General features: G+C 30.7%; 1 protein-coding gene across 4 annotated transcripts in view; it reads right to left on the reverse strand.

The window, feature by feature from the left end:
• The window catches only part of LOC129144272 (protein eyes shut homolog), a 773,546-nt gene that overhangs the window by 216,698 nt on the left and 537,257 nt on the right, over positions 1-19,591 (reverse strand). For all 4 annotated transcript variants that reach the window (XM_063813144.1, XM_063813143.1, XM_063813142.1 and 1 more), the window contains one exon: positions 16,236-16,492. In XM_063813144.1, the coding sequence (XP_063669214.1) occupies positions 16,236-16,492 (257 nt within the window). The remainder of the gene's footprint in view (positions 1-16,235; positions 16,493-19,591) is intronic.

Consider the following 19,591-nt stretch of genomic DNA (forward strand, 5'->3'; position numbering starts at 1 on the left):
CTTTTATTTTAAGTACTCATCAAGCATCCTTTAAATAATTCTGGCATCACGTTAAAATCAACAGAAATCCTTCCCTTTTTTTTAAATGTAGACTTACATAAACCTTTCTTATGTGACATCTTGATTGTTTACATCTTGCTAAAGATTTTATAAAAAGACAACGTCTTCATTCTTTTTCCAACATGGTTTCAATTCTATAATTTTGACATTCACCGGCCCAGAAAATACAGGAGTTCCTCAGATTATTTAATTTTCCTAGGAGACAATCTCTGAAATAATGAATACCTCAGGAAAGGAGGCTTTCCTAGAGCATTTTCAGTATCACTTGGAAATAGACCCAGGATAGCAACCACTTATTTTTTTGTGGTATCCTCTTATAAAGTCACTTAATAAAGTACTGGATAAAAGAAGTAGATTTATATTATTTCTGCTCTTCTCAGAGGAGCTTTAGTTTAGACTTAACTGACTTCCCCTACCTACTAAACAGCATCTCTAAAAGAATGTTACTAATTTCCAGTTTGTTAGCCACTCTTCCAATCCACAAACAATGACTCATTAGTCAACAGAACATCCCTTCACTCAGCCCCTCCCTCCATTCTGCCATCGACGCCACCTCCAGCACTGCAGGACTACTGAGTGTTCTCACTAGGAAATGTGTTTATTCTCAAAAACAAATGTCTGTATCAGACATGTTGGGTGAATTATAACTTTAGTTTTTATTTAGTACGTATATTTTCAAGATATAATAGCTAATTAGAGGCACTTGGAAATTATTAATAGTGAAGTTACCTATTTGAGCACCCTGACGTTTCACATAGAATGCTAGTTTCAAGCTATACTAAGAAATTAATGCTGTATAATTTATATCATAACTATCTGTAGCTGTAATTTTTTCTTATGAATTTAGGTTTAATAAATATTTGTAAGTTACTTTTACATGATTTCATTTTTTTAATTCGGTCTGTGGGGGATATAATTTTCACATACCTGTAATGTAAAATTACAATTTCCAGTGCTATTTTATGATATTAATTCATCTGATACATATAAATAATAACACCTGGCCGGGCGCAGTGGCTCACGCCTGTAATCCCAGCACTTTGGGAGGCCAAGGTGGGCGGATCGCCTGAGGTCGGGAGTTCGAGACCAGCCTGACCAGCAAAGTGAAACCCCGTCTGTACTAAAAAAAAAAAATATATATATATATATATATATATATATATATATATATATATATCAGCTGAGTGTGGTGGTGTGTGCCTGTAATCCTAGCTACTTGGGAAGCTGAGACAGGAGAATCGCTTGAACCCAGGAGATGGAGGATGCAATGAGCCAAGATCATGCCATTGCACTCCAGCCTGGGCAACAGAGTGAGATGCCATCTCAAAAAAAAAAAAAAAAAAAAAAAAAAGAAATAATAACACCTAACTATTGAGGTAAGTTTTTTTTTGTCATATATATGTATATGTACATATGCATCATTAATAAAGTGATACTTGGAAAATCTAGAATATTATCTATACCACCTCTCATTAAGTAACATTATTAAGTTAACAATCACTTATATTTTGTTTTCTATTTTGAGTATATTAATTTGATATTCAACTACTCTTATTAGAAGTAGTACTTGTAAGTAAAACTAGCAAAATTAAAGATAAATGTTAATATTCAACAGAATATTTCAGATGTATTTTCACTATAATTAACACTAAAATAATTTCCTTTTATAACTCACAATGTATGTAGTTCTTATTGTGGGATAATTAGTCTCTGTCTAGTCACTGAAAATTAATTTGAAGTACAGTTTTAAACATTGGAAATAGTGTCCTGAGCTTGTGTGTTATGTTATTTTCTTGTATTTCAGAAAGATCACTCTCAGTATAACTCTGTGAATGCTTGCAGCTGCACACTTTTGAAAGATCACATAAATGTACATTTGAACGTGTGATCATTCTTGCATATGTCAGTACTTTACTTGAAATCTCAACTAAGAAAGGATAAAGCCTTGATAGTCACATATAGCATGAGAGAGAAAAAACATATATTTCTACTAGGCCTCATATCATAAAGAGAATAGGTATGGATTGAATACTAATGACATTGGGGACTTCTTTTGAAAGCTCATAACAGGTCAACCAGGTTCTATAAGTTCTTCTGAAGGAAAACTCCATTTCTAGATAAATATGTCTCCTAGTTTTTACCTATAGTTTTGTATTTCTAATTTTATTTAGTATTTGGGTAATTTAAACATATTTAAACAGTACAACTATGTTAAAATTTTTTATCCATTCATCTGTTGATGCATAATAGGTTGATTCCATATATTTGCTATTGTGAATAGTACTGAAATGAATGCTTAATATGTGGAATCTTAAACGATTCAAGTCATAGCAACAGAGTAGAGTGACTGTTACAGAGGATGGAGGATTTGATTGGGGGTGGGGGGTGATGATTAATGAATACAAAATTTCAGACAGGAGGGAAAAAATATATATATAGTTCTATGGCACAGCATGGTGAATATAGGTTAATAATAGAGTATTAAATACATTTCAAAATTACTAGGAGAGTACATTTCAAATGTTCTCATCACAAACATATTAAATATTTAAGGTGATGGATCTGTTAACTAGTTTGATTTAATTACTCCACATTCTATTTATAAATCAAAACATTGCTTTGTACATCATACATTTATAAAAAGTATCGATTTACAATTCAACAAATTTCTAACAATATACTGAATAACAAAATGAACTAAAATTAAATAAAAACATAACATTGGCTCTTAAAATGTCTGAAAGTAGAAAAAATAGTAATAGTTTTAAAAGTAAAACAAAAATAAGTTGTTAACACGTGAGCAAATTTTTAAGTATGTTACTGTGTGCAATGCTGATTTTCAAATTTTACTACATGATTAGAGAACAGAAAACTTTAACTTGGAAAATATAGCCAATTTTTCATAAGCACTGTAAACATTCCATACTTTCTGGGGCCGAATGAGATAATACATTTTTACTGTCAATAATTGATGTCACAGATATTAACAAAATAGCTCACTAATAATGGCTTTCCATAAAGACATGTGCACATTTTAACTTTATATTCTAGGTACAATGCTTTTGTTAGTATTACTTCATTGCTCTATAACTATAATATTTTTATTAATAAATACAGTAGCATTTGTATACTGTTGATTATTGGTCTTATTTGTACAATTAAATGGCTCAGTCTGCAGAGTTTCTTAAATTGTTTCATTTCTCAAAAAGTCTCATGTAACTTAGCATATTTTCTCCAAATGCCATTCATTTTACAGGTAGGCAAAATTAAATATATATACATCCACGTGCTAAAATTTGTCATTTTAGTGACTGTTTATATGTTATTAGACATGTCTATCATCTTACAAAATGCATAATTTAAAAAATTTGATATTTGTTAATATATTACATTTTCAACTACCCAAAGCAATACTAATTTTTCTTTTCTCCCAGAAAATTAAAACAATATGACTCAATATTATTTGTTAGTTAATATTTTTCCTATCAGAACTCCATAGCTAATGTTCTACTTGATCTTTTTGGCACTGAACTTTAAAAAGAACAAGTCTCATTCTGTAATAATTTTATTTTTATTTTAAAAAATATTTCAGCTCATGATGTTAAACCAGATACATCGATATTTATTTTACAATTCCAAATGATAATATCAGTTGTTTATATGGATTAGAAATTAGTTTTATATCTTACTTTTGATTATTATTTGTTAGCATTTAGTAGCAACATTTATCAATATGGTGGCAGTTCATTGTCGTGACTATTTGTTAATAACATCTTTTATTTTTTCTATTTTTTTACATTTAAAATATTCTAAATTCCTTTCTCATATTATAGACTTGACATTTGTAATACTAATCCCATTCTTTACTGATTTTAATGGAGATTATTTTACTATGCCAATAGTAAAATAGAGTTACTCTGTTAACTCTACTTTTCTCCAATTTTATTCAAGTGGCTATTCATTTTTACGGTGGTCTCATTTCATAACCTTTTTTCCACAGTATCTATGCCTTTTTAAGAAAATATTTGTGTCAAGCTAGCTTTCTCATCTCTAGCAGATCTCATAAAGAATTATACTTTTCAGTGTCAATATTCGTTTCTATTTTGGTTTATGTTGCAAATTTTTATGGGCTGTATTTGAGCTTTGTATATTAAGTGAATTAATTTGTATGAGCAGAAATCTGAACAATCTAAATAATTGCTTACAAAATAGTAGGTTATTTTTATTTTAATCTTCTTGCCATTTCTGTGGCCACTATTAAAATCTTAGGTGATCTAAACTCGATTGACTGAATGTTATATACGTTTTCCATCAAAGCGATGCACCAGTACTCCTGGAAGAGTTGAAAGATTCTGGAGCGATTGCTTTCTCACCTGCCAAGAATTGAAATGGCACATAGGAATTCCTGTGTGGCTGTGGGCTCCAGTTAGCCTCTGTTCGCTTGCTAGGTTCATGTTGTACGCTGCGCAATGCCCTAGCCACAAACTTTGGGAAAGCTAATGGCTACCAGATAACAGAAAATCTATCTTCTCAAAAAGAAGTCTGGCCAAATTTTGTGCTTTTTATTTTGCTAAAAATAACTTATGTGAAAATCCTGCTTCTGCCATTTTGTTTTTAATAGTACATTTTGCCTGTCTCAGTTGTCATATGAAAAAAGCTACTACTCTTTTTTTGCAGGTGATTTTTAAAAAGTCAGAAGCTGTTAAGTATACCATAAGAAAAATATCATTTTAAAAACTATTTTTACCATGTATGCTTATAACTATTAAAATAGAAAAGTTAATATCTATTATAATGAATATTATCTAATGCTATATAATGAGAACGCACCTATGCTTCTCTGAAAATATCCTGGCTTACAGATCTATCCAGCTTGAACTTAACTAATATAACTCCAATCATCATTCATTTTTGGTGTATAAATAAAAAAGGAACAACATAGCTAAATGGTTTTAAATATATAATTAATCACTATGGCCTCATTATACTTGATACCTTGTGCCAAGGTAAATAAATACAAGTATGGAAGAATAAACAGGTTGTTAACAGATGAATGGATGGATGAATCCATAATACATAACTTTGTTAAAGCATATTTAAAAATACCTAACTTATTGAAAGATTGTTTGAAGCAATAAGCTTAGATTATCCTATAACTTATCTGATTAATTTGCATGTTTACATAGTGTTCATGTAACAAGAGGTATTCTATTTGTAATGAAATAAAAACACTAAAATATCTTTAAAAGCAAACAAATCTATTTTCCTTCTTTCTTAAACATGTGCATATTTATTGTAAGTGTTTGATGTTTTCTGGCTATGTTTTTCTATTAAAGGTCTTCCCTAAAAAAAAAAAAAAAAAAGAATGACATGTAATGGAAGCTTTCAAAGTGATTGTTTATACGTGGTATCTTTTACAAAATTGAGAAATATATGTTAAAATTTAAAACATCAAATAAACCCTTTGAGGATTGTGTTTAAATTTGTGTTATTTTCTGCTACATTTTGTGGCCTAATTATGTGAAATTTTACTCTGCAATTGTATTTTGCAGCTATTTTACTATGAATAATTTGCATTTTTTTCTATTTTCCATGGAATTTAAATTAAAGACAATCAACTTTTCATTTATGAGAGCAGGGCAGTATCACCTTTACATTGTAGCAAAAATAACAAAAGATAGAGAAATCACTTAGTTTTCTGAGAAATGCAAAAAATGTATCTTTCCTCTCTTGCATTTTTGGATGCTGTTTTATAATGCTTTTTACATTTACTCAGCATTTTTGAAAATTGTACAGATTAGAAATCTTTTAAGAAGTGCCCTAACAGCAAGAAAAGCCATGATATCTTCTATTCATAAAAAAGATTATTTTGGAAAGGTACTTTCCTTCAGTAGCTTTTGGAGGCTGTTTATATAATGTAGCTGCAAAATAACATTTTCAGATGAATTTTAAAAACTACGAAAATATAAATTGTATAGTGTCAACAAATATGACTGTATTAAATGATAGAAAATGTCCTAAGTGTACAAATCGAGAAATATTACTGTCATATCACATTGAATTATAAATGCAGAGCTAACCTGGTATCTGTTAGAAAGAGAATGGAATTTGACAACTACATCATTTAACTTATAATGGTATAAAAAAATCAGGAGAAAAAGTTCCCCAGGTATTGTAGGAACTTACACAACTTTTATCAGTATTCTGGAGGGTGACCAAATTGGTAGTTCACTGATTATTTTGGCCTTCACCCATCGTGAGGTTGCCTAGGTTAACACCAAATTTTTTCTGGGTTAGCAAAGCTACTAGGTCACAGGAGGGAAATTCTAACCGATCACTTCCATACTATGCCTTAAAAAATCTAAACACAGAAATTATGTTAGAATTTGCAGCCAGAAAATTAATTCTGATTGAAAATGTGTCATTTTCATACTTAGACCTGTTCATTTTAATCTCTATTCTCATTTACTCTCATTTAGTTATTTCTCAGTTGCTTGATAATTAAAATAATTATACAGTATGCATATATCACACTTCCAAATTAAGCTGGCCTTTTATACATTATCTCAATCTCTGCCAAATGTAGATTTGTCTTTCTCTCACTTCTTTCTTGTTTACAGTTACCTTGCATTTCATGGAGTATTGGAAGACTCAGTTTCATCCCATTCATCTTTCAAGGATCAGCTCAAATATTACATTTTCTAATACCACAGGCAAAAGTCATTGACTATCCATCAAGACAGATTCTTGATTAAATTTTTAAAAATACATTTCTACATGTGTTGAATTAAAAATCAGGACCTGTAACCCACAGAAATATACATATATCTTCAAAATTTAACATGTGATGTCTTTAATGTTGATAAAACGATATTATCCATGTACATAAGTTATAGAAATGAATACCAAAAATTCTACCCAAAGAATAACAGTAATTCTTTCTTTGAGAGTACTAAAAATGTTCTGAATAAAAAGGGAAGAAAAACAAGCTATCAAAATAAAGTCTCAGTGATATGCCACTTAGTTATGCTGTGTAAATTCACATTAAAATTAAAAACCCACACTTTAAAATTATCTGTGGTCTTGGGCTGCTTGATATTTGATTTAAAAGCAGTTAATTGAAGAGTAGTAATTTTAAAAGTAGTGAATGGGGTTTTAGTTTTGTATTTGTTCATTTGTATGGGTGCTGTATTGTTGATTGATTTCTTAATGGGATTCTTTTAACTTCAATGGGAATGTGTAAGAAAATTAAATTACGTAAAGCCAGGAGCAGCTTATAAAAGTCTTGGGCTCAGTAGTGTTATCACCTTATATTAATATATTGGATTTCCCGCAGGAAGCTCAAGATCCTTTCAGTATTTATCCTAATAGTAAAGTAGGGCAGGTATACAGAGGGGAAATAGAATGTCTATACACCAATAATGGGAAAATTGAAAAAAAATAAGATATTTCATATTTAGATGAAACAGAATCAGAAACCAGGTCTCCTTTAGCTACTTTGGTACAGAATGAATGGTGCTCACACTTATAATTTTACTACCATTTACTTTGGAACACTCCACAGTGTAGAAATGGGCTCAGCATAAATGCTAAACATATCATTACAAATACTTCATGTTATGATGAATATATTTGGTCATTTCCCTTGGGGTCACTTCCCAAGATGGTTATTTTATAACACTTTAATATAAATGCTTAACCTTTAAAAATGTAGTTCTTTTGGAGAAAATCCCAGATGTGCATACAATTAGAACCAACATCAAATATTTTGTGTTGCCAGATCACTAATTAAATTCCTGCACATAACCTTTTCCTTCCTGAAATGCAACATTTAGTAAATTATTTTATAATTATGCAAACAATGTTTTGTATAGCTTTTGCATTTTAATGAGTTTGGGAGAAACCAATTTAGAATTAAATCAGATTCTGAAAAAAAATGAAACAAAACATGTGTTGTACTAAAGAGCTGCCATCTAATTGTAATAACACACACTACTTTCCATGAGTCTGTAATTCCTTTGCCATTTAAAAAGTCACAAATTTTCTGCTTAATTTTTGTTTTTTTGCCTTTTTATGGGAAGATGTTTAAATATTTAAATTCACAAAGGACTCATAAGAATCTTCCAAAGTGAAGAAAAACTGTTCTGTCTCCCATAACCTTTTCTTTAATATTACCTTTCAAAAAAGTTTCTAGAGCTCCTATATTCTATTTGGTTAGATTAGCCTTCAGTACACTCAAAGTCCAGGGATCAAAGTAGGCAAAAATATAATGCCCAACTTTATTTCCCTGATTTCATCAATAATTTCATCAGACATTGTATAGAACAGTATTCTATTAATAGGACTAAATATGCATTAGTTGTTAAATAAAATGAAAATTATGTAGCAGAATAATTATCTTGAAATATTGGACTTTTTAAATTTGTTAAATATCTTTAGCCCCCTTTCTATTTCCTGTTTTTCAGAATGTAAGGTGTATAAATGACCTGTAGGAAATGGCAAACTTATGTCTGAGGGACAAACATATTGACAAACATATTATGTCTGAGGGAATCCTATAAATAAAGAACTGGAGTGAATAGCTGAAGTTCTGACAAAAAATATGGGAAATATTTGGTATTATAGCTGTCTGAGTCTTCCACTAAATTATTTGTACCATGGTGTGCTTTAAAAAAATACAGGAATAGACAAAGAGGAGTCAAAGTTATTATAGGACTAAGAATACGAGATAGATACAAACAAACACATATGTATATATGTATTCATAGATACAAACACACACATCTGTGTGTGTGTATATATATATATATATATATATATATATATATATGTTTTGGTACAGTTCTTTCATTTTACTTAATTAATATTGACCTCCTACCATCAAACATCTTTTAAGTATAAAGGTGAAAGGAAGAGGTAATTAGAGAATGGAGAATTCAACACACGAGAGCTACTTAAAAAGTTACCATACATATGGCAATTTGTATGGAATTTCACAAATGTAGGAGATAAGGGCAATAAAATAGTACAATGTGGGTAAATCTAATATTGGATCTATAAAATGATAACAATGTCTCCTGCTATTTTAAAGATATATGGAATAATACATATGCACATATATGTGAAGGGGATTAAATGTGGTTAAATATTTATGACCTTTACCTTGTCTGGAATGTGTAACAAGTACCAATTTCTATTAAAATATGGTAAGCTAATTAAAAGTATTGCAATCCCTAGGTTAAGCACTTAAAGAGTAGTAAAGGTAAGTGTTAATATCAATAAAGGGGAAATTGGACAGACAAAATAATCAATTGAAAAGAATACATAAAAAGGAAAAATATAACATAGAATGGATGAAACAAATAAAAAACAAATAGTGTTGGCATATATTTAGACCTTAATATAAACTAATTACATAAAATGAAAGTAGGTGAAGTCTCCAAATAAAAGATAAAGGCAAAAGTAGTATCCCATAAATAGATTTAAATAAGAAAATATGTTTATTTTATACAAATATGGATTAAAATAAGAAACTTTTAAGTATATGCTAAATAATATAGCTCAAAATTTAAAAGGTAAAATTTTAGAACTACTTGAAACTTATTAAAACCAACTGGCGTGAGGACCTCTAACTCATTTATATTGGGTTTGTGTGTATGTATATACATTTATGTTTATTATAAATAGATGTAAATGTTATATAGTCAAATTTCCAACATTTAGCTACACTTTAAAACCACATGGGAGTATGGTATATAGATTGAAACACTGAGTTTTTTTCTTGAGGACTACTCCCAAATATGTGGATGTGTTATATTTGAGGTGGCATCAAAATACTGCTTTCGGAAAAATGTATTCAGGTAATTCTTACCCCCAGCCTGATATATATACCACAGAAAAAGACATTTTAAAGCATATGCGTAAGGTAAATTTCTTCCAAATATCCAAGCACTGTTCAAAAATTATCACATGCTAAGCCAAGCATAACAGATGAGTCATAGGAATCCAACATTCCTAACTCCTTCCTAAATTCACACATTACTAACAAATCATAGCAGTATTTCTGCCAAACTTTAGGAATTTTTCTCAGCACCCTTCCTTTCAGTCCTCTTGGTAGGTGCTAGAAATTCTCTACAATTGGAAGAATAGTAAGAAATAATTTTACATTTCTGTATTTTTCAAAAAAATTAAGAGCAAAAATATACCAAAAAGCAATGATTAGTAATCATATTCTTTATTAATGATACATTAACACTGAAAATTAGTACCAAAAGAGTAAAAAGTATTGCCAAGTAAATTTAGAAGTCTTTTCTTTCAAATGCCATATTTACTCATAAATGGAAATGAAAATCAAGTCTGAAATCTATTTAGAAAATAGTACAAATAAGAAACTTTAATTTAACATTTTTAGAATACAGGCAAAGCAATACCCAAAGTATTTATAGCTCCAAACTTGTTATTGTTAAACAACAAACAGAATAAAAAATTGACTAAGGGTTAACAAAACATCAAAAATTAAAGAACACAAAGAACAAAGCATTGTAAAGTTTAGTAAAGATGGAGAAAGGACTCTATCATTAAACATATAAAGTATTAAACAAAAATCAGAGAAAACCTTGAGAATAAATCTATGAAAATAAGTTCTTGAAAATAACAATGATATGTAGAAAAATCTAACTATTATAAGAGAAAATACAAAAGATGAAAAAAATTGATTTTGATTTTATGTCTATATTTTTTTCTCATGTTTTATTAGTTTTTGATTGGAACAGCTAGAATTTTGCATATCATTGAATTGTTATTCTATGACAATTATACTTTTAAATGTGAATATTATAAGTAACTCCAGTAATATACATTAGCAAATTCTTAGCAAATCCTAAGGAATTTTTAAAATGTTTGTAACCATTATGATTCATCTCACTTTATTTAAAACATTTTAGAGTTTAGAGTCAGAAGTACTTTCCATATCTTTGTATAAAGTCAGCACAAGATTGTAAGGCCATAAACAAAACTTCTAATGAACGCATCTAAAAGACCAAAATTGTTAGTGCATCAGTGTGTGCAATTCGCAAAATCTTTAAAAATTATGAAAGTAAAATATCAGTTTATTAAACAGCTGTTGTGCTAAATTATTACTTCCCCTTCTATTCCTATTTAATGTGTTTTAATTAGAAATGATATCATCTTATTTATCATCTCCTTAATATCAAGCCATCACCATGTTTAATGATAGCAAAATCTAAAGTCCTTTGAAATTCAGGAAGAAAAAAATGGGTGTTTACTCTCACCATTAATATTGTACTGTCTTAGAAATTTGATCAAATGGTATTAAACAACAACATAATATTAGTTCAGTAAATAATAAAAAGAAAATAAAAACTACCTTTATTTGCAGATGTAATTCTCTCTAGAAATAATAAGAAAAGTTGTATCTTTAAATTATAAAGAACTATAGCAACTAAGTAAGATACACTTCTCAGGAAAACATGGTAAAGAGCCTGTAAAAATTTCACATTGTAAGCACTCAATGTTTTTTTGCTGCTGCAAGAAGTGAAAATCAAAATGAGATACAATCTGATACATAAGAGTGGAGGAAAGTCAAAACCATAGTGATTAATAATTGGCATAGTGAATGTGTAAACCAAATGGTCCTCCTACACACTGTTGTTTGAAGTGTAAATGAGGACAGAGAATTTGGTTGTACCAAATCAACAACCACTCACATGCTTTTTTTGATTTAGCAATTTTCTTCAAGTTAGGTGCATGCATTTACATAAATACTTCGAAGCCATAAAAAGTGAGGTTGTATATTTATCTTATTGATATACACTGATGGTCAACATTCATGTGTTATTTTAAAAAAAGGAGGTTATAAACATATGTACATGAAATCCACTGTTAACCTTTCATAAGGGAGGTTGTTCTTTCCATGACATGAATGGGTAGGAAGTTGACAAAAACTAAAGGAAAATGCTCCAGGAGCTCATCTCTGGGAATTTAGGAATGAATACTCCTAGAGACAGATCAGCTCTGTGGAGACTCATCTTGGGAGTCTACTAAAAGAGTTATGTTGCTTCGAAGATGAGGCTCATTTTCATGAAGAACTAAATTCTCAGTACATCGAAAGAGTAGGATCCTGCTTCTACCTACATCAAAGATCTTAAGCCACTAGCTGAGTGGTTTAAGAGCCAGTATGTCAGAATATAGTGCAGAGTGATGAAATTGAGCTTGACGTGATCCTACAATATGTCTTGAAAGCCCTGAGCAGATACAAAATGTTAATGGAATTTTTATGAAGAGAGGGATGTACATGCAGCTCCATGAGAGACAGAATATGCTGGGATAAGTGATACCAACAAAAAAAATAGTGAATTTAAGGCACAACCCCAGTGACTAAAAACAAAATGTTTTCTGAAGGAAGACTACAATATCATGGTGAATTTTGGGGAAAACCATAAATACAAGCAACAGGCTTATATAATATCTCCTACTTTCTCCTCTTAGGCATAAATTACAAAAGAAAATATATACAAAATAAAAGCAATTACATAAGATATAAAATCAATGTTATTTGTGCATTGGTGTTTTTAAAAGATCAGAACACAAAATAGGCTACACTATAAATTTGTTTTCTGTAAAACTATCCATGAGGTCTTAACAGAATTGGTGATTATAATGGCTAGGTTAATTAAATGTCTATTCAAAGTATAGAGACTGGAATGTGGAAGGAAGCAATCAAGGGTAAAAGTCTTACTAACTGGGTCAGTTTTGAACACCCAACATGAAGTAGTTCAATTCTAATGTGGACGAGATAGTCTTGGGCAGTGTGATCACTCCAGTGAGTGTTCTAGAAGTACGAAGGCACCTAGAAGTTTCTCTCTTTGTATATAACTCCTTTGTATATAAAGTACCCCCTTTAGGTACTTGTAGACTGCTTTGGGGAAAATGAAATTATAACCTGAAGGAATATAGTACAACAGTGAAAATTAGGCATCAATAATTGGCACTGTACAGTGGGAGCTAGGTTCCAGCTGAAATGCAAACGTGGTTGAAACATACTAGTACACTTCTACAGAAATAAAAGTTAGCAGACAAGGAAGGAAAGGGGCCTATGGAAAAAAATTAATCCTGGAATTTAAACAGTTTTGTGTTGCCACGGTAACTTAGACCTAAAAATAGAATAAAGTTGTCTGGTTGGCATTTTGGAGAATAGAGTCATAAAGATTTGCAAGTCAAATTTATAATATATAAGATTGTATCAGAAAAGGAGTTTGCTTTAGGATAGCAGCCTCATGGAAATTAGATGAAAACTAGCAAATCTATCAGTAAGGCTTATCTCAGTCTCATCTCAAACAGGAAACGGCTGGGCTTGATATTGTCTAAGAACTTGAATCCTCCTATTGGTTAAAGGAGAACTTTCTAGACTTCTCTGGTAATCAAGACAATTATAAGAAAAGTAAGATGAGAAGATGGTTACTCAAATCAAGAAGGACGATAAACTTGCATGGTCTTGTTTTGACCATGAAAAAATTTTAGAGAATAGTAGTGCTGAAAGTGTCAAAAGGATGAGGGAAGAATATCAACTAAAAAAAAAAAATCAATTTTGAGTTCATTACTAAAATATTATAGACATAAATAATACTGGAATTGCAAAAAGGTTATAACCTGAAAAAACACATTCTTTGAAATTATTTCCAGACTTAAAAATCTTTGGAGAGTTTCAGAAAATTGATTGGAATCAGTTTTAAATCCTGTAGGATTCACTCAAGCATATGGCCTTACCAAATGAATGTATCAGCTTCTTCAAGAACTCCAGAGATTAGTGGTTTTCTGCAGAGAAGATTGGACTAGCTGCTTTCCTCATGCTGTGTTTCATGGTAGTTCACACTCAGAAGTGAATTTTACATCTTAGGATCCATACAACTCCTCTTCATTAACATAATTTACTGGGTTTAGAACAGTTTTCTTAAAGTGGTTCACAGATCAGCAGTGTAAGGATCACCCCCGACATACTGGACGCTAGAGCTACCAACTGAGAAACTCCTAACGTGGGGCCAATAACTGGTGTTGTAACAAGACCTCCAGGTAATTCTACTAACCTAACGTTTGTGATCCTCTGGGCTGGAGATACAGAGACTGACATTTAATCTGGAAATTTGACCGTAAGGCTAAAACTTCCAAAAATGTGATGGGGATCAGGGAAATAAAAGGTGATTATACTTGATATAAAAGCCATGGTTACGTTGTTTTTAAAATGTTAACAAATGCCTTCAGAAAGCACATGAGTTTGGAGATGGAGGGAGAGAAAGCAAATGGAGGGGGGAAAAGAGACAGCAAGGAGAAATCAAATGGAAAGGGAGAAAGGGAAGGAGGAGGATCATATGATGGGGAGAGAAACCAGGTGGAAACGGAGAAATCAGATGGGAAGAATTCAAGATGAAGGGAGATACAACTAACAGAAGGAACCAGATAGAGGAAGAGAAGGGGGCTGGAGAGAAAGAGGGGCATCTACTTTAAACTGCCCCCAAAAGATTCCACTTTTAGTGGGATTAACTCTGCATCCCTGGGAAAGTTTAGGCAGATCAGTTCCTTTACTTCTCACCGTGTGAAGAGTTTAGAAGTAGGACTGAACTGAGGAAAGCCAGAGGATTTTTTATAATTCAGTGGAAAGAAAAAGACACAATAGAAAATACGGGCCTTGCTTATAATATGGGCCTGTGAAGCTTGTGTTGGGTTTAATTTGAAAAGTGAAAGAAACATAATAGCGTTTAACCCCACCTGGAGAAGTAGGCCATACCAATTTTATATTATACTCCAGTAATAAGTATTATGTATATATGTGGTAAAACTATATAGTTTATATACAATATATATTTAATGATCATATAATGTACAACCAATATAGAGTTGATATATAAAATAATAGATGATTCATTGATCATGTTTGCAAATACACATATGTATTTAGCCATGCAAAAGGATTATGGCAAATTACATATTCTATTAGTAATGGCATTATGCAGAGTTAAATTCATTCTTTCTTTTATGTAAAATTACTACTTAACTATATATTTACTGATATTTGGAAGATTGTTAAAGAAATGATATATATCTATTTTCTAAGACAGACACCTATATTTTAACAATGCTAGCACATTTATGCAATTTTATTTTTACTTAGAATATGTTTGAGTGTGAAGTAATATGACCAACTTTTTAGTAAGCTTACCAGAATTTTTGCGCTCAAATTTATTTTTGCCTTAAAATAGCTAATCTGGATGGCTATACATTTATTCCAATGATATCACCATTTCCATTTTTGGAATTTATCTTTAAATTGCTTCCAAAACCTTCAACATATTACTTTAAATACCAAGCAGGGAAAATATTTTTCATGTTACAATGAAAATCCAAATAACTTTTCGAATTGGGTCTGCTTAATAAAATGGAATATCCAACTGGACAAAACTTAAAAAATGTTGTTTTATAAGTGATAATGTAATTGTTTTTCTGTATGGCCACTGTTCTGATTTTATAAGGTAATCATAAGTTTGAAATTACTATAAATAATTATATCAATGTAAGACCAATCAGAAAAATGTCAAGTAATTAAATTTGAATGCTTAATTTCTGATATTTAACCTTAAAAGCTGCCTTATTACTACACTGAATCTTGTTCTCTATGACTGTACAGAGAAAATAGTATGTTTGTGACTTCACTTTTTCTTAAATGTTATTAACGTCACGGCATCAAACTGACCTAGACAATACTGAAACCAAATTTTATTCTTAAACTAGAAAAAATTGTCACTCCATGTGCTTATGCAGCCAAACAAAAGGTTGAAATGCAGTACTAAGCTGTTTAGGCAAAATTATTTGGAGCTTATGGCTGCCTGCTTTTCCCTTCAGACCTTTGACATATACCATCATATTCCCAATGCTTCAGCCTGACCTTATTAGTCTTATTTGCATGAGCAAGGCTGTGTAGTCAGATTAAATTGCCCAAAGAAGCAATCCTATTATTCAAGTGAATGCATTTTTTTTTTACTTTGCCAAATAAGAAATGAGACAACAATACCCATCAATAGACACATTTGAGATATATCAAATAAATATATTAACAACATTATTTACTAGAAAATTTAATTTATCAGGAAAAAAAAAAAACTTGCCTTTAAATCCTGGGACACACTTGCAGAAGAAATATCCCCTTAAATGTGTACTAGTTGTTCCATTTTTGCAGGACGCAGATTTGCAGTCTTCAGTATCTATCTCACAGATGTTCCTTTCATATCTTTGCAGACCGCTACAGTTACAATTGTGCGAAAGGGCCAGGCAGAGGCCATGCACTGATATACTCTGGTTCCCTAAGCAATAGTCAACATTGACAACACACAATCTGCCAATGTAACTAAGAGAACAGCTGCATCTGAAACACAGAAAAATGAAAAACCCAATTAGTCATATACTTTATTTTGATATATTTAAGTATTTAAATCACACATTTATTTAAAAACACAGAAATAAATATTTAATGAAGATAGTTGTGGGGTGCATTTAAAAAATATTTTCATAAAGTGTCCATTCTTGGCAAAATTACTTTTGATTACTGTGCAGAATTATGAGTGAAAATAACTTTGGTGCTGAATATATCTAGTCTCAAAAACATATTCTGCCACTTAATTGCTATGTTAGCTGGGATAACATCATGAACTCTGCCTATGCTAATGTGTGTGTGTGTGTGTGTGTATTCATATATTATTAGGTTGGTGCAAAAGTAATGGTGGTTTTTGTCATTGAAAGTAATGGAAAAAAATCACAATTACTTTTGTAACAACTATATATATATACATATATATAAGATTATTCAAACTCAGTTTGTCACTCAGTGCAATTATTTAAGATGTAGCTGTAAGGCAATGCCAGGTATTCTTATACTATTCTTTAAATCTATAATATTTTGAATTTTAAAATATCTGTACTCTTGAATACATGAACATAATTCATGCATTCATTATTTTAGTTTTTTAGATACATTTTTAATGAATTTGCAAATTTCGACGAGATTTTCCCATAGTAATTTCAATTTATCCAATATATTTTTCTAGTAGTTTTTTACATAGTTTTCTTGTAAGTGAAGACAATTGTGAAATAGTCTGCAATTTATGTAAATGTATTTTAAATATGTTTTAGGTTTAATGCTGAGAACTATGTTGGCTATCAACAAAAGTGGGGATATTTTTCTGGAGTTAGAGAGACAAAGATTTTTCACTTTTTTCTTCCTTTCAAATACAGAGGTGCACAGAAACACACACACATCTGTTCAAGGCCTAATTTATTTGATCATTATACATTGAACAACTTTTCTTGGGTTCCTCTATATCTAGGCATAGTTATAAGTTATTAATATAAATTCTTAGATCATTTTAATATAATAATACATTATATAATATATCCATATGCATTTCTTTGAATATTTTATATACATACATAATTGAAAAAGAAAGCAAAAGATGAAAAAAAATTAAAGTATCATGATTTTCAAGAATTCTTTACCAAGCATTCAAAGGGCACTTAACATTAGCATATAAATATGTCAATGGGCTGAGAAAAGCAATGTCAAATCACTTTGCTTGTTATTATTAATACAAATTAACCTACTGAACCTAAGTCATTACACTTATAACTGTATATGATGGTAAGTGTTTGGAGCCAGCAAAAATGTTAAAGGTGAATTAGTTCAAGCCTTTCTTCTTGTAGTTGTAAAGAACTTAGCCATTTAATGCAATTTGTCAAGGATCACTGAGATTATTAATGGTAGGAAGTGTAGTGGATGCTTTGATGTGTTCAAATCACTGGTCTTGGAGAGAAAACTTTGGTTTTAATTCTTTTCAAACATGTATTAAACAAATACATTTGTGCCTGTTTTCCTCATCTGCAAAATTCTCAGTTGCACATCTATTTCACAGAAGAGTATTGAATGCATATTTTACTGGGCAAGTAACTGTTACCTACTATATCAAACACCCTTCCAACAAAGTTACCTGAAATAAAATCATAGAACACAGTTACTTCCCTTCAATACCTTTCCTCTTCTCCCTCCACATACAGAAAAAGAAAAAAAAAACCTAGGTAAATTCAAAACAACTGCCACATGGCAAAAAATTGTTGGCCTGTGCTAGGCCTTGTTTAACCGTATCTTTGTAAATTGTTAATAGTGCTCTTTCACTTTTAACAGTGTTCTGATTGGGGTGGTAGATTACATGGGGCCCTATGTATAATGCCAAGATTATTACATAGTTCTGTGCCTCTACTATGCAAGCTTTAGTCATAATGCTGTTTGTTATTCCATGAAAATGAAAAGAAAATTTTAGAAAGTTCCTTCCTAAATGAACAGGATATCCTGTACAAGAATACGAAGGCATATCTTTATAATTCTTCCTGAGCTAATCTCTAGTTTATTAAATCTCAATAAAGGCATCAAGAGGTAGACTCTAAATTATATATGGGAAGCTTACGGCATTGAGAATATTTTTGAAAATTAAGAGTAATATGGAAGTACTAGCTCAGATACTATAACAAACAAAAACTGTACTAATTGAAAGAGAGTTTGCCACTTAACTATTAGGATCTTGCTTAAGTCTCTAATCTGAGCTGTGTGGAGATAGTGACACCTTTTATTAAGAGGAAGATTTAATAGGAGAAAATTTGGGGTAGAAACTAGGAATCTGCATTTGGCCATAGCAAATTTGAAATGGTAATTGACCTATTTTTATATTTCATTATATTTCATGTATTTTTATATTGACCTCTTGATGTTTGTTTTATTGAGCTTTAATGTCCTCAAGAGAATACTTTTTCTTGTGTACTCGTCTTTTTAAAATTTGACGAGTTGTGGTTAGAGCAACAACCTACTTGTTCCCAATTTTTGAATTTTTCAAATTTTATTTTTGACACAACTTAGGCACATTCCCTTATTGTTTAGCATTACCATTTCTATATCAACCTTCCTACAATACAAACCTACCTACACATACATATTTTTATGTATATATATATTTAAATTCTCAAAAATGATTATATCTTAGTAATATATAATGCTCTGAAATTTTATCTTTCCATTTAATGATATGTCTGAGATACCAATCCAAATTAGCACATTTTGTTTTCAAAGGTTGCAAATATTCTATTATATGAATGTACCATAATATTTCACCCTCAGAAGGCACTGTAGTTACTATGTGTTTTAATTTGTTGTGTTAATATTTATACAGAAATGGAAGTCCTTGTATAAATATATCAGTGGATTCTATAAAGAGGATCCATAGGATAAATCCCTTGCAAAATTGGCCCTAATCAAAAGGAAATCAAGTGTTTAATTTTAATAGTTCTTATCAAAGCCCTCTCTATAAAGGTTGATGTTCAGAATGCTGGGCTTCCCAAACACTGGAGAGTTCTGCATATCATAAAATGTTTTAGTATTTACCAGTCTGATTAGAAAATCTGTCCTATTTTGCTATGATTTTTA

This window comes from Pan troglodytes, chromosome 5, assembly GCF_028858775.2.
Source record: "Pan troglodytes isolate AG18354 chromosome 5, NHGRI_mPanTro3-v2.0_pri, whole genome shotgun sequence".
Classification (NCBI taxonomy): domain Eukaryota; kingdom Metazoa; phylum Chordata; class Mammalia; order Primates; family Hominidae; genus Pan; species Pan troglodytes.